General features: G+C 41.2%; 1 protein-coding gene across 3 annotated transcripts in view; it reads right to left on the bottom strand.

Annotated features, from left to right (window-relative positions):
- Positions 1–1,806: 1,806 nt before the first annotated feature.
- Positions 1,807–14,909, bottom strand: part of atp1a3b (ATPase Na+/K+ transporting subunit alpha 3b) — a 60,072-nt gene continuing 46,969 nt past the window's right edge. The window contains exons 12-22 of one of the 3 annotated variants that reach the window (XM_061914800.1): positions 12,570–12,745; positions 12,355–12,491; positions 10,901–11,051; positions 7,305–7,473; positions 7,075–7,229; positions 6,885–7,008; positions 6,671–6,816; positions 6,474–6,604; positions 6,298–6,399; positions 4,259–4,350; positions 1,807–3,170 (exon numbers count right to left, since the gene is read on the bottom strand). In XM_061914800.1, coding sequence (XP_061770784.1) covers positions 3,142–3,170; positions 4,259–4,350; positions 6,298–6,399; positions 6,474–6,604; positions 6,671–6,816; positions 6,885–7,008; positions 7,075–7,229; positions 7,305–7,473; positions 10,901–11,051; positions 12,355–12,491; positions 12,570–12,745 — 1,412 coding nt within the window. In that variant the 3' untranslated portion in view covers positions 1,807–3,141. Of the gene's footprint in view, positions 3,171–3,392; positions 4,038–4,258; positions 4,351–6,297; positions 6,400–6,473; positions 6,605–6,670; positions 6,817–6,884; positions 7,009–7,074; positions 7,230–7,304; positions 7,474–10,900; positions 11,052–12,354; positions 12,492–12,569; positions 12,746–14,909 lie in introns of those variants that run through there. The other 2 variants (XM_061914798.1, XM_061914799.1) reach the window with 2 other exon arrangements.

Raw genomic sequence — 14,909 nt, forward strand, 5'->3', positions numbered from 1 at the left:
TGTTTATTAATCATCCATCCATCCATCCATCTTCTTCCGCTTATCCGAGGTCGGGTCGCGGGGGCAGCAGCCTAAGCAGGGAAGCCCAGACTTCCCTCTCCCCAGCCACTTCTTCTAGCTCTTCCCGGGGGATCCCGAGGCGTTCCCAGGCCAGCCGGGAGACATAGTCTTCCCAACGTGTCCTGGGTCTTCCCTGTGGCCTCCTACTGGTTGGATGTGCCCTAAACACCTCCCTAGGGAGGCGTTCGGGTGGCATCCTGACCAGATGCCCGAACCACCTCATCTGGCTCCTCTCCATGTGGAGGAGCAGCGGCTTTACTTTGAGTTCCTCCCGGATGGCAGAGCTTCTCACCCTATCTCTAAGGGAGAGCCCCGCCACACGGCGGAGGAAACTCATTTGGGCCGCTTGTACCCGTGATCTTATCCTTTCGGTCATGACCCAAAGCTCATGACCATAGGTGAGGATGGGAACGTAGATCGAGCGGTAAATTGAGAGCTTTGCCTTCCGGCTCAGCTCCTTCTTCACCACAACAGATCGGTACAACGTCCGCATTACTGAAGACGCCGCACCGATCCGCCTGTCGATCTCACGATCCACTCTTCCCCCACTCGTGAACAAGACTCCTAGGTACTTGAACTCCTCCACTTGGGGCAGGGTCTCCTCCCCAACCCGGAGATGGCACTCCACCCTTTTCCGGGTTAATCAATTATATATATATATATATATATATATATATATATAGTATTGATAGAGAATTTTATTTAATTTTCATGAACAAATTAAAAAGTAAATAAATACCATATACATATACATATATATATATATGTATATGGTATTTCCTTGAATTGCCGCCGGGCATATAGTATGCGCCTGCCTTAAATTACTGCCGGGTCAAACTCGCTTCGCAAATTAATTAGCGTGTGCTTAGTATTATTACCGGCTGGTCAAACTCGTGATGTCATGAGTGACACTTCCCCTGTCATCATTTTCAAATTGGAGGAGGCTGATTTCAATACCGGTAATTTGAAATTGCATAAAGGGAAGAAGATTAAGAGATATTCAGTAGGAGTTAAGGTCCAAGCTATTTAATACCAGTATGCTAAAAAGACAGTAAGCAGTTATGTTTTGTTAATATACCTGTGGAGAGGTGGAGCCAACGGTCCGACAGACAGGCAAGATGACGGCGAGCGAGCGGAGAGGAGAAGCAGAAGAGCGACCTGGACTGAGGTTTTATTGAAAAATAAACAAAGTCTAACTGCTCAAGCCATGTCCTTCCTTGGTGGTCCTGGGAACCCGCAAGACGACGGCTTGAGACCGTCACAATACCGTAGCTGCGTGTGTCAAATATGAGTCATTAAATGACTCCTGGTGGTAGAGGGTGCTAGTGATCCTTCTTGCGACTCTTCGGCTGCAGAAGATGTGAAATGAGTGACGTGATATGTGCTGGAGGAGGTAATAAAGGAAGATCTCCATGGAGACAGAGAGACTTTTAAAACTGAAGAAAGATAAGGAAGACTTCTATAAAAAAGTTATCGATGCTTTTGATCAGAAGGAGCTGGACTATATTTATCAGTAAAGGTAAGACCATAATAACGTTTGTTTTATTAAATGTGCTTTTCATGACGGTATCCTTACATCACACTCAAATTTTTACTGCATGCTTTTGGTAAGCGCCGGAGTGAGAAGAGGTTTTAAATTAATTAGCACCCCGGCGGCAATTCAAGGAATTAGGGTATATGTAGTTTTTAATGATGGCAAAAGGCGTGTTTAGCATCCAAGGCACACAGAAAGACACACAGGCAGAATCAGGTTGTATTAAATGTTTCTACATGTTTTTATTATTGGTGTTGGTTTCATTTATTTGACACACATGTTCTTCTTATGAGTTGTGTAGATTTATTTCACTTGAATTGAAGCAGCCAGCCTGAGACACACGCACACGCACACACACACACACACACACACGCACGCACACACACGCACGCACACACACGCACACACACACGCACACACACGCACACACACACGCACACACGCACACACACGCACACGCGCACACACACGCACACGCACACACACACGCACGCACGCACACACACGCGCACACACACGCACACACACACATGCACACACACACCCGCTCATCCTCATCATCCCCACACATGACCTTTTTTTTCGTTGTTGGAAAAAACAAACCGGCCAAAATAACTGAAACCAAACATTAAAAAAAACAAGGAGAGCTCTCGTGTTTTCTTGTCACACATCAGCATAATACAATTATTTTCTCTTCTTGTTTTTTATTTTATTGTATTTAGTTTCTTTTAAATTCAGTATTGAATTATATAGATTTCCTAGAGCACACAGAAAGATTGGAGTTGCATTTTTTGAAGGTTTGGGTGGTTGTGATGGAGGGCAAAGGTCAACAATGGTTTCACACAGTGCACACAAACGAGAGACAAAGAGGGAAGGACAGGCCTCACAAACAAAGTGTTCCCCCCACCCTCCCATCCTAATGACAAAAAAAGACAACTTCCCCTAGCTGACACGTGTTTTTAAAAAAAAAACAACAACAACACTGTGGCAGCGGAGAACGGGGGGTGGGGGGGGGGGAGTAGTCAAGACGCGGTCCCTCCAACGAGACCGAGGACGCCGGTGAGAGTCAGTCGGTGTGAACGCTGTTTTTCCGCAGGCGGCGGGAGTGATGAGAGAAAAGCGAGCTGGATGGCCCTTTTTCGCCGAGCTTGAGACGCCGTGCGCTCATGCTCCTTGGATTCTACGTAGACAATATGCAGCTGCCGTTCGGTAGATATTATATTGGTTTATGTACACAGCAGTGAGAGAAGACATGCAAAGACTAGCATAGGAGGTGACGGCGAGGGATGGGCGGGGCAAGGGGGAGGGGGCGGGGTTTGGATGTAGAAACTTGTAAAGGTGCTTTTGCTGTTTGGAATCTTTGGGGCAGTTCTCATGAAAATTGCTTCCAAGCGTGTTTGTCTTGTGTGTGTGTGTGTGTGTGTGTGTAAGTGTGTGTGTGTGTGTGTGTGTTTAAAGGGGGAAAGATAGGGGGCGGGGCATCTGAAGTTATAAGTGGATCAGAGATGTGAAGGTGGGGGGTGGGGGGGGGGGGGGCAACAAGTCGATCAATAGTAGGTCTCCCTTTCCACCCAGCCTGCATGGGGGCAAGCACACACACACACAACGTTCATGGTCACAACTGCACATTCACAACACAATTCTAATAATACATTCATATTAGGGCTGGGCAATATTGGCTTTTATTAATATCACCATATTTTTATGCCTTATGGCGATATACGATATATATTACTATATTTTGCCTTGATGCATATAATGACAGCAGTATGATGATTCTATGTGTCTACATCCGTGTCAATTACACTTTATTGTTCTCCGGTCAACAAACAGTTAGACATACATAGATTGGAAATGTTGCAGACCGAAAGAGTTTAGGCTGAATTTGAAAACTTATTGCACTTCACCCTATAAGCAATGTCAAGTACAAAATAAAAATAAACTTCCAAAAATTTTGGAATTGCGTTTGCATAACATATTGTGAATACACATAATACACAACATGAACGTAGTTCAATTCTATGCACAGTAAAGTAAATGCATGTGAAATATTGTATAGACAGTAAAGTAAAGGCATGTGAAATATCCTTGCACACATACAGTATTAAACCTTTGCACCAATTATATACAATATACAAACAATTATACTTCCATTAGTATTTATATCCCACATTTAGTTTTTAATTAACATTAATCACAAGAGTGATATATTTTTTTCAAGACATTGGTCTTAAAGTGTTTTTAAATGTGTGACTGGAAGTGGAACATTTGAAGGAATCATCCAAGCTGTTCCACAGTTCGACTCCTCCAACAGAAACACATCTACTTTTTAAGCTGGTTCTTGTTTTTGCTTTCTGAAAGAAAGTTGAACCTCTGAGGTCATAGAGATTCTCTCTGGGTTTGAATCTCACTTGTGAACATCCAGGCAGCTTGTGGTTCTGAACTTTGAAAGTCACAATAGTAGTATTGAGGTCAACAAGATCTACATTCAAACAGCAGTTAAAATAAAGCCAATAATGCATTTTTTTTGTGGTCCCCTGTTATTTAGAAAAGTATCAAAAAGTATTGAAATACATTTTGGTAGCAGTACCACTACCAAAATATTGGTGTCGGGACAACACTAATTTATCCACACAAACAAGAAAATATTAAAAAGCAACTTACCTCCAGGGTTCCTGCGGATGAGGAGTTTTCGAATTTCATCATAAACAAAGATGAGGAAACTGTAAGGGAATGCACAGAACCACCAGGAAGGTCTGCAAATACACAAGATGAGACACAGAAGGTTCAACATATTTATTTAGGTTTAGGGTGTCAGGGGGGGCGGTATAACTCGGTTGGTAGAGTGGCCGTGCCAGCAACTTGAGGGTTGCAGGTTCGATTCCCGCTTCCGCCATCCTTGTCACTGCCGTTGTGTCCTTGAGCAAGACACTTGACCCACCTGCTCCCAGTGCCACCCACACTGCTTTAAATGTACAAATTAGATATTGGGTTTCACTATGTAAAGCACTTTGAGTCACTAGAGAAAAGCGCTATATAAATATAATTGACTTCACTTCCCAAAATGACAAGCCGCAAGCAGCACTTGGCACCTGCCACTCTCTGGGAGACCTCATCAGTTTGATAAGGAATCTGGCCCGCCGGCTCATTTCCAATTACGCTTAAATATCTGGCAATCTTTTTTTCTTGCAACCTTTCCGACCCTCTTGTGGACAAGGTGAGTAATTTAGGTCCAAGACCATGAATTGTGAGTTGAAATGAACACAGTATTTACTTCTATGACCCTGCCAGGACAACCTTCCATTTTCATGGTGCAACAAAAGAAAAATGCAGCCAAGACAAAAGATCAACACACACGCTCACTGAACTACCGTATTTTTCAGACTGTAAGTCACAGTTTTTTTGGGGTGCGACATAAACTCCAGAGCCACTTATGTGTGAAATTATTAACACATTACTGTAAAATATCAAATAATATTATTTATCTCATTTGCCGAAGAGATGAAGAAAATGTCAGCAATCGTCACACACACGTCAACCAATCAGAATTTGGCGGGGGAGGGTCATGGCAGAAGTGCATTGTGGGTCATGTGACGCTAACTGCTATATGCTACTGCCGTAGCTAAAAAAATGGATCATTTCATCGTTGGCGGTAACTTATAAAAAGTGAGAAGGGCTGAACAAAAATGGCGTTGAAAAGGAGATCATGTAGTGCAGATTACAAGCTGGACGTAGTGAAATATGCAGCAGAAAAGGACAAGAGGAAGCGGCGCATACCTTTGGAGTTGGCAGAGTTGTTTAGAAGCGACATCGAGGAAGAAGATTTCATGGGATTTATGGATTAGGAGTGAGAGATAGTTTGGTAAAGGTATAGCATGTTCTATATGTTATAGTTATTTGAATGACTCTTACCATAATATGTTAGGTTAACATAGCAGTTGGTTATTTATGCCTCATATAACCTACACTTATTCAGCCTGTTCTTCACTATTCTTTATTTATTTTAAATTGCCTTTCAAATGTCTATTCTTGGTGTTGGATTTTATCTAATAAATTTCCCCCAAAAATGCGACTTATACTCCAGTGTGACGTATATAAAAAATGTTTCCTTCTTTATTATGCATTTTCAGCCGGTGTGACATACATATATATATATATATATATATATATATATATATATATATATATATATATATATATATATATATATATATATATATATATATACATATTTATATACTGTATATATATATATATATATGTATATACATATATATATACATATTTATTTACTGTATATATATATATATATATGTATATACATATATATACTGTATATATATATACATATATACTGTATATATATATATATATATATATATATATATAATATACTAAATGATGCGGACACGTTTGTTAGTGGATACTGCCTTGAAGAATTATATATTCATATAGTATGCAACTATAATGATTTGATTCTTGTTTATTATGAGAAATGTTAATGTTATTTCAATCAAGGCACTGGTTACTAAAGTGGTTTATGTCCTGGCACTGCGGCTTCCATCCACACTCCAAAAACATGCAACATGTAAGACTGACTCGGCCACTAAATGAGAAAATATGGTATGCACTATAAGCCATTATTTGGCAGGGTTAGCATAAAAGGGGAGTGTGTGTGTTAGAGGAGGATAGAGGATACTCACTTTAGGGGGAACATCCTGAGGGCCACGTCCATGCCTGGGCAGTAGGACAAGAAGGCAGCCAGGGCCGTCTCTTCGAACAGGCCGAAAATCAAGATCTTGTTCCTATTTGGATGAGATGTTGGCGTTAAAGAGCAGCAACGCAGCTGACGTTGGGAGAATGACGTTGCTGGACTTACTTCATGCCCTGCTGGAAGACAGAGTTACGCCTGGTCTTGCAGATGATGACGTCGGCCCACTGCACCACCACAATACTGACGAAGAAGGCGGTGTGGCACGTGAACTCCACTATCTTCCTCTGCTCGTACGTCTGGAGCAGAAACACGGCCAGTGAGCACAGACCTGGAGACACAAGAAAGGTGTTGGATTTACTTACCCATTGTTGGCCGTAGCTGTCCTCCAAGTCGTTGACGGCGCGGTCGTCCCAGTTGAGGCGAATGCCCACGAGGTGAGAGGGCAGGAAGCCGTTTTCGGCCAGGATGACAAAGTAGGCGAAGAAGCCACCGAGCGCCTGGATCATACCTAAAGAACCAAAAAGATTTGAACTTGTCCTGCCTTGATGGTCCGAAACCGAATGAGACGTCACCCACCGATTTGTCCGTAAGCAATGCTGATGAGGCGCTCGTTCACCAGCTTGTCCCTGAATGGGTTCCTAGGCTGGCGCTTCATGATGTCGCTCTCGGCAGCCTCGTAGGCCAGGGAGATAGCAGGCACCTGAGAGAAGATGTCGCAGTTATAGCACGTGGAGCCGCAAGATGGAGTCTGCCTTCACAGAAGCACCATGTCAGTTCCCAGATCGATGCAGAGGATGGTGATGGTGCCCAGCGGCAAGGGAATATTGACGATGATGAAGAAGAGGAAGGGTGTGATCTCGGGGATGTTGCTGGTCAGGGTGTAGGCGATGGACTTCTTCAGGTTATCAAAGATCAGGCGACCTGAGGGTATTGAAAGCATTGATGACTAAGTATTGAAAGAAAGGAGGAACTCTGGACGTTGTGCAGTCTTCTCACCTTCTTCCACTCCTGTGACAATGGAGGCAAAGTTGTCGTCCAGCAAGATCATGTCTGCAGCTTGCTTGGACACGTCGGAGCCTGAGATTCCCATGGCAACGCCGATGTCGGCCTTCTTCAGCGCAGGGGAGTCGTTGACGCCGTCGCCTGTCACAGCCACGATGGCACCCTGGGAGTGCAGAGAGCGACAGCAGGGATGAGGCCTCCTTTAATAGACCGCTGGCACCTTCTGCTGCCCTTCAACGGTATTGCACGCCATAGCTCGGTTGGTAGAGTGGCCGTGCCAGCAACTTGAGGGTTGCATGTTCGATTCCCGCTTCCGCCATCCTAGTCACTGCTGTTGTGTCCTTGGGCAAGACATTTTACCCACCTGCTCCCAGTGCCACCCACACTGCTTTAAATGTGACTTAGATATTGGCTTTCACTATGTAAAGCGCTTTGAGTCACTAGAGAAAAAGCGCTATATAAATATAATTCACTTCACCTCATCTGACTCAGTCCTTTTAGGGCAGGAGCGCACACACTGGTCTCAATGACCAAGTGAGGTGATCTGCCTCATTTATCCATCCATCCATTTTCTACCGCTTATTCTCTATGGGGTCGCGGGGGACGCTGGCGCCTATCTCAGCTACAATCGGGCGGAAGGCGGGGTACACCCTGGACAAGTCGCCATCTCATCACAGGGCCAACACAGATAGACAGACAACATTCACACACTAGGGACCATTTAGTGTTGCCAATCAACCTATCCCCAGGTGCATGTCTTTGGAGGTGGGAGGGGCCTATCCCCAGGTGCATGTCTTTGGAAGTGGGAGGGGCCTATCCCCAGGTGCATGTCTTTGGAGGTGGGAGGAAGCCGGAGTACCCGGAGGGAACCCACGCATTCACGGGGAGAACATGCAAACTCCACACAGAAAGATCCCGAGCCTGGATTTGAACCCAGGACTGCAGGACCTTCGTATTGTGAGGCAGACGCAATAACCCCTCTGCCACCGTGAAGCCCATTTAAATTAATATATATTAAGGCTGTCAAATGATACATATGTTAATAATATTAATCACAATAAGGAATTTGGATTCATCCTGATTAATCAAATTTGTTTAAAAAAGGACCACAATATTTGTACACAAATCAGTAAAAAAAAAAAAAAAAAAAAAAAAAAAAAATATATATATACATACATACACATGTATATATGTGTATATATGTATGTATAAATGTATATACATATATGCATATACATACATATATATATACACACACACATGTATATATGTGTATATATGTATATACATACATATATGCATATACATACATATATATAGATGTATGAATACATCTATATATATATACACACACACATATATAGACACATACAGTATATACAGTACATATATATATATATACACACACACACACATCTATCTATCTATCTATCTATCTATCTATCTATATATATATATATATATATATATACATATATATCTATATATATATATATATATATATATAGATATATATATATACACAAATTGGCCCTAGTGTGTGAGTGTTGTCTGTCTATCTGTGTTGGCCCTGCGATGAGGTGGCGACTTGTCCAGGGTGTACGCTGCCTTCCGCCCGATTGTAGCTGAGATAGGCGCCAGCGCCCCCCGCGACCCCGAAAGGGAATAAGCGGTAGAAAATGGATGGATATACACACACACACACACACACACACACACACACACACACATACATACATACATACATACATACATATATATATATATATACACACATATATATATATATATACATATCAATATACATACATACATGAAGTGAATTATATTTATATAGCGCTTTTCTCTAGGGACTCAACGCGCTTTACATAGTGAAACCCAATATCTAAGTTACATTTAAAGCAGTGTGGGTGGCACTGGGAGCAGGTGGGTCAAGTGTCTTGCCCAAGGACACAACGGCAGTGACTAGGATGGCGGAAGCGGGAATCGAACCTGCAACCCTCAAGTTGCTGGCACGGCCACTCTACCAACCGAGCTATACCGCTCCATATATATATATATATATATATATACCGTATATAGATGTGTGTATATATATATATATATATATATATACACCAACTGAAATATGCTCTTGCGTCACATCATTTACGTCCCCTCTGCTGGCGTCTTGATTAGTTTATTGCCCTTTTAGGGGGATGACGTGTGACTTAAAAGTCTCTTCCAAAGCGTTGTTGGAGGGCAATGTTTTCCTGAGTCAGCAACCACAACTTTTGTTGACGAGCTATTCACATTCACATTGTTGTTGGAGCTGGAACTAATCATTTTGAAACAACGCTCACTTTTATTGTCCACATTGCTCCGAACCCCCAGGAGGGTAAGTGAATGGCGGGAAGGAAAACCCAGAAATGATGTACCGTATTTTTGGGACCATAGAGAGCACCAGATTATAAGGCACACTGCCGACGAGCTGGTCTATTCAGGTCTATTTTCTTTCAAAAAGGCGCACCAGGTTATAAGACACTTTAAAGATGTTATATTTTAAATGCTTTTCTAAATTTCAAACACTTCTTTGTGGTCTACATAACATGTAATGCTGGAAATGTGTTCCGTGAAAAGCGTCCGACCAAAACCCTCTAATAACTAGTTCCATGGGTACATTTTTGTAAAGCCACTACACCAGTAGTGTTTAGCGCTAGCATAGTGAGTCTACTGACAGATATAAGTGAGAACTTTACGCTCTACTTTATACTACAAATGGCAACAGCGGAATATAAATGCCCCATTACAAAAAGATAGAGAAAAAGAAGAAGCTTATCGACTATGTTGTCACAGACTACAATGGCGGAGCACTGACATTTTCAGGACTTATACAGATCCCTAATACAGATCAGCAAGCACCAGAAGGTAAGAAAAGTTGTTTTAGCATAATATTGCAAGACAAAACGCCAGATTATTTGTCTGCTAAAAGGTGCCATTTTGCGGTCCTTATACACACACCATGTAAATACTGTTGAAGCACAGTTCCTTTGACTACGGTAGCCGTAATGCTCCCACAATCCATCAAGCTTCATAGCTTACCAAAGTCATACTAAAACATTTTGACAAATTTTTGAGCGCCCTCTGTAATGCTCTACATTCTCAATGGAACATTTAAAGTGTTGGTGTTGTTTACTGGCCTCATCTTGCAGTCTACACATATCTCTTGTGTGTGACTGCCATCTACTGGTCACACTTATCATTACACCATGTACAAAATAAAATATCTTTGGCAGCACAACCAGATTTATTTGGTACATTAGGCGCATCGTTTATAAGGCGCACTGTCAATTTTTGAGAAAATGAAAAGATTTATAGTCCGAAAAATAGGATACTAACAAAGCCGATCAAACACAGCTCTGCAGTCTGCGTCACTGCTGACGCGAAGTTACATTTTTTGGGATGGGAAAGTAAAGATCTCCCGTCAGCTTTGGAAGGGGAGGAGCCAGCCAGCTATGTGATGCAAAAAGCATATTTCAGACTTCAGTCACAACTTACAACTCATTCAAAATAGAGTAGAAATAACAAAACATAATCATTTTTATCCAAACCTGTCTCTGGCAACCCTCCACAATGATCAGTTTCTGCTGAGGCGAAGTCCTGGCAAAGACAATTTCAGTGTGGTTCCTCAATATGTCGTCCATCTGATCCTGGGAAAGGTCCTTCAGGTCGGTGCCGTGGATCACACAAGCCTTGGCATCCCTGCAAGTAGCGACATAAGCGTTATTGGTCTTTTAAAGGGGAACATTATCAGCAGACCTATGCAAGCGTCAATATATACCTTGATGGTGCAGAAAAAAGGCTATGTATTTTTTGAACCGATTTCCGAACTCTAAATGGGTGAATTTTGGCGAATTAAACGCCTTTCTGTTTATCGGTCTTTTAGTGATGACGTCACCGAGGTAACACACCCACCATTTTCATTTTCAACACATTACAAACACCGGGTCTCAGCTCTGTTATTTTCCGTTTTGACTTTTGGAACCTTGGAGACATCATGCCTGGTGGGTGTGTTGTCGGAGGGTGTAACAACACTAACAGGGAGGGATTCAAGTTGCACCACTGGCAAGAAATCTGCCGCCAGACCCCCATTGAATGTACCAGAGTGTCTCCACATTTGACCGGCGATGCTAAGACAGACATGGCACAGAGATGTATGGATAACCTGCAGATGCATTTGCAACGATAAAGTCAACGAAATCACAAAGGTGAGTTTGTTGACTTATGTGCTAATCAGACATATTTGGTCACGGCATGACTGCCAGCTAATCGATGCTAACATGCTACGCTAAAATATGCTAACATGCTATTTACGCTAGCTGTATGTACATTTGAAACTAGATACCCACATTTAATGCGAAACAAACACTTACCAATCGACGGATTTAAGTTGCTCCAGTGTCACAAGATGCCAAAGTCCTGATGGTTTGGTCCGCACATTTTACCGGCGATGCTAATAAGGCAGCCATGCTATGGGCCACTTCATTAGGTACACCCATGCTATGGCTGAATAGCGTCAATAGCTATTTGCTCAATATCTTTAATTTCTTCTTCAATTTCGTTTTCGCTATCTGCCTCCATACTCCGACCATCTGTTTCAATACATGCGTAATCTGTTGAATCGCTTAAGCCGCCGAAATTCGAGTCTGAATCCGAGCTAATGTGGCTATATCTTGCTGTAGTAACCGCCATGTTGTTTGTATTGGCAGCACTGTGTGACGTCACAGGGAAATGGACAGTCGCATCGCAAATAGGGCCCTTTGAGACACTAGTGATTTAGGGCTATATAAGTAAACATTGATTGATTGATTGATTGATTGATTGAAAATCAAGAACTTTAAAGCTTTTTTTAAGGATATTCCGGGAGGTGTAAAATTTTGAAAAAAACTTTGAAAAATAAAACAAGCCACTGTGAACTGATTTTTATTGTTTTTAACCCTTTTTGAAATTGTGGTGATGTTCCCCTTTAAAGAGTTTGCACATACGAAAGAGTAGTTTGACTTACCTGGGATTGACTTGGCTGACCGGGATGTTGAGACGAGCAGCAATGTCCTCAACTGTCTCGTTGCCCTCAGAGATGATGCCCACACCTTTGGCGATTGCTTTGGCTGTGATCGGATGGTCTCCAGTGACCATGATGACCTAAAGTGAGCAAACGCCATAAAGAAACTCTGCTTGACGTGCGGAGACTTTAGCTGTGTTTGGGTTGAAAATGCTCACCTTGATACCAGCAGAGCGACATTTGCCCACAGCGTCAGGCACGGCAGCCCGAGGAGGGTCGATCATGGAGATGAGGCCAATGAAGCAAAGGTTGTCCGTCTGGAAGTTGACGTCATCCGTGTCGAAGGCAAAGCCTTTTGGGTATTGGTCCTCTGGGAGCATCAGTTGGCAAAAGCCTGCAGGGAAAAACAAGCAGTATATGTACACAATTGTATTAATATTTGAAATAAAATGTGGGAAATTGTTCAACGTTGTCAGTACCATGGATACTTTAGTGGAATTAAACATTGTAATATGTATTAAAAGCTGTATTTTTCAATCATTTTTATATTTAGTAACAAGATGTTTTATTACATTCATCAAACACTCAGGACTGTTAATATAAGCCCCTACTTATTTTCTTATGCTTTTAACCCTGCTGCTTATTAAGCGGTCCGGCTAATTTATAGCCTGAATGTCCATCCATCCATTTCTACCGCTTGTCCTTCTCAGGGTCCTGAGGGTGCTGGAGCCTATCCCAGCTGCATTTGGGCGGAAGGCGGGGTACACGCTGGACAAGTCGCCACCTCATTGCAGGGCCAACACAGATAAAATTAACATTCACACACTCGGGAGAATTTAGTGTTGCCCATTAACCTATCCCCAGGTGCATGTCTTTAGTGGTCGGAGGAAGCCTGAGTACCCAGAGGGAACCCACGCAGTCCCCCTGCTGCCCCGGACAAATTGTAAATAGATTGAAAACAAAAGAAGCAAACACACTGAATAGGTGTGTTATTGTTTGTGCTACAGTGCACACTGCTGGTGCTGCTGGGTGAACCTTTACAGTGTTTCCTGATGTTTAAAGCTTTCAACCGGAAGTACAAGTGATGTTCCATCTGAAAACTATCCACAGCGTTTCTACTCTTACGTTTTTCATTTTTACAGTACAAGCAAAGCTGCTTATACTTACTAAACTGTCCTATGTGTGATGACTGTAGGAGTGTTTTCATGCATATTTGTACAGTAGGTGCTATCATAATGTAATGAAGCTAGCTTCGTTAGCATTAGCTAATACGCTAACACGTTAACAAGTGTCTGTTAGTATTTTAAACTTAAAATGGCATTTTTATTTTTTTTATTTGACGGGGACAGTACAATTAAATTGTTGTTGTCCCATTACATAAGATTTCTAGCCGTAGGCTAATTTGCAACCCTCGTCCCTAGATTGTATTGATCTGTTTTCACAAATTCCTCAGTAAATTCCCCAAAACGTCACAGTGGAGTTATTGAATCTGTTTAGCTGATTGGAGAGCTAGTTTCTACAGCTGGTGGGCCCATGACGATGACTTCTGTTTTGTTTGATCAGCTGTTTTACTGCCGTGTTACAGACAATTAACAGTGACATAAATGTCCTGTGCAAAGAACTATTCACAAGGTACATATCTTCAGCTTGTTGTCTGCTACATCTAATATATAGAAAAATATTTTTCTTCTTCTAAAATGTATTGGGTGCGACTTATAATCCGGGAAGTATGATAAAATAAAATATATCTATAAATAAAAAATATTATAATTATAATCTAATTAAACTTTAAATTATTTGGAAAACTTAAGTGAGGAATTAAACAAAACTTTAATGATTTAAACATTTTATTTTTGATATTTGCTATGTATCAGAATAAACACGTACAACATTTTAATATTTGTAGGAGTAATTGAGTGTGGAATTTACAAACAGTTTTTAAGTTATTACATCGTTGTTATTAAAAACTTTATTTTTTTAAATAAAATAAAAATATATCAATACATAAAACATTTTAAATAAAAAAAATGTGGCATACTTTTGAGGATTTACCCAGCTATAATGTGTAGGAGTAATCAAGTGTGGAATTAAACAATATGCTAATATGTTTGAAAAAAAAAAAAAAAGTTAAATACTTTTAAGAATAAAAAGTAAATACAATTCAAAATAAAACATGTGGCACTACCTTAGTTTTACCCAGCTATAACATGTAAGAGTAATCAAGTGTGGAATCCAAAAATATGCTACTATGTTTATTTATTAAATACTTTAAGGATTAAAAATAAGTAATTATATTCAAAATAAAACATGTGGCACTACCTTAAATAGATACTTTTGAGGGGTTATTATATATATACATATTATATTTTGTAGCTATTGAAATAAATAAAACTAGAATTGCATGACTGTCGACGACCACAATGTATCCCAACAGACACTCTGCTATTATTATTTTGGGATTGTATGTAAGTGCCATAACAAAGTATTATGAGGTGACATCGAATCCATGAGGAAGAAACGTCATATTATCATCAATCGGTCAGTTTTGTTTTATCGGC

Source organism: Nerophis ophidion, linkage group LG11 (genome assembly GCF_033978795.1).
Source record: "Nerophis ophidion isolate RoL-2023_Sa linkage group LG11, RoL_Noph_v1.0, whole genome shotgun sequence".
NCBI lineage: Eukaryota > Metazoa > Chordata > Actinopteri > Syngnathiformes > Syngnathidae > Nerophis > Nerophis ophidion.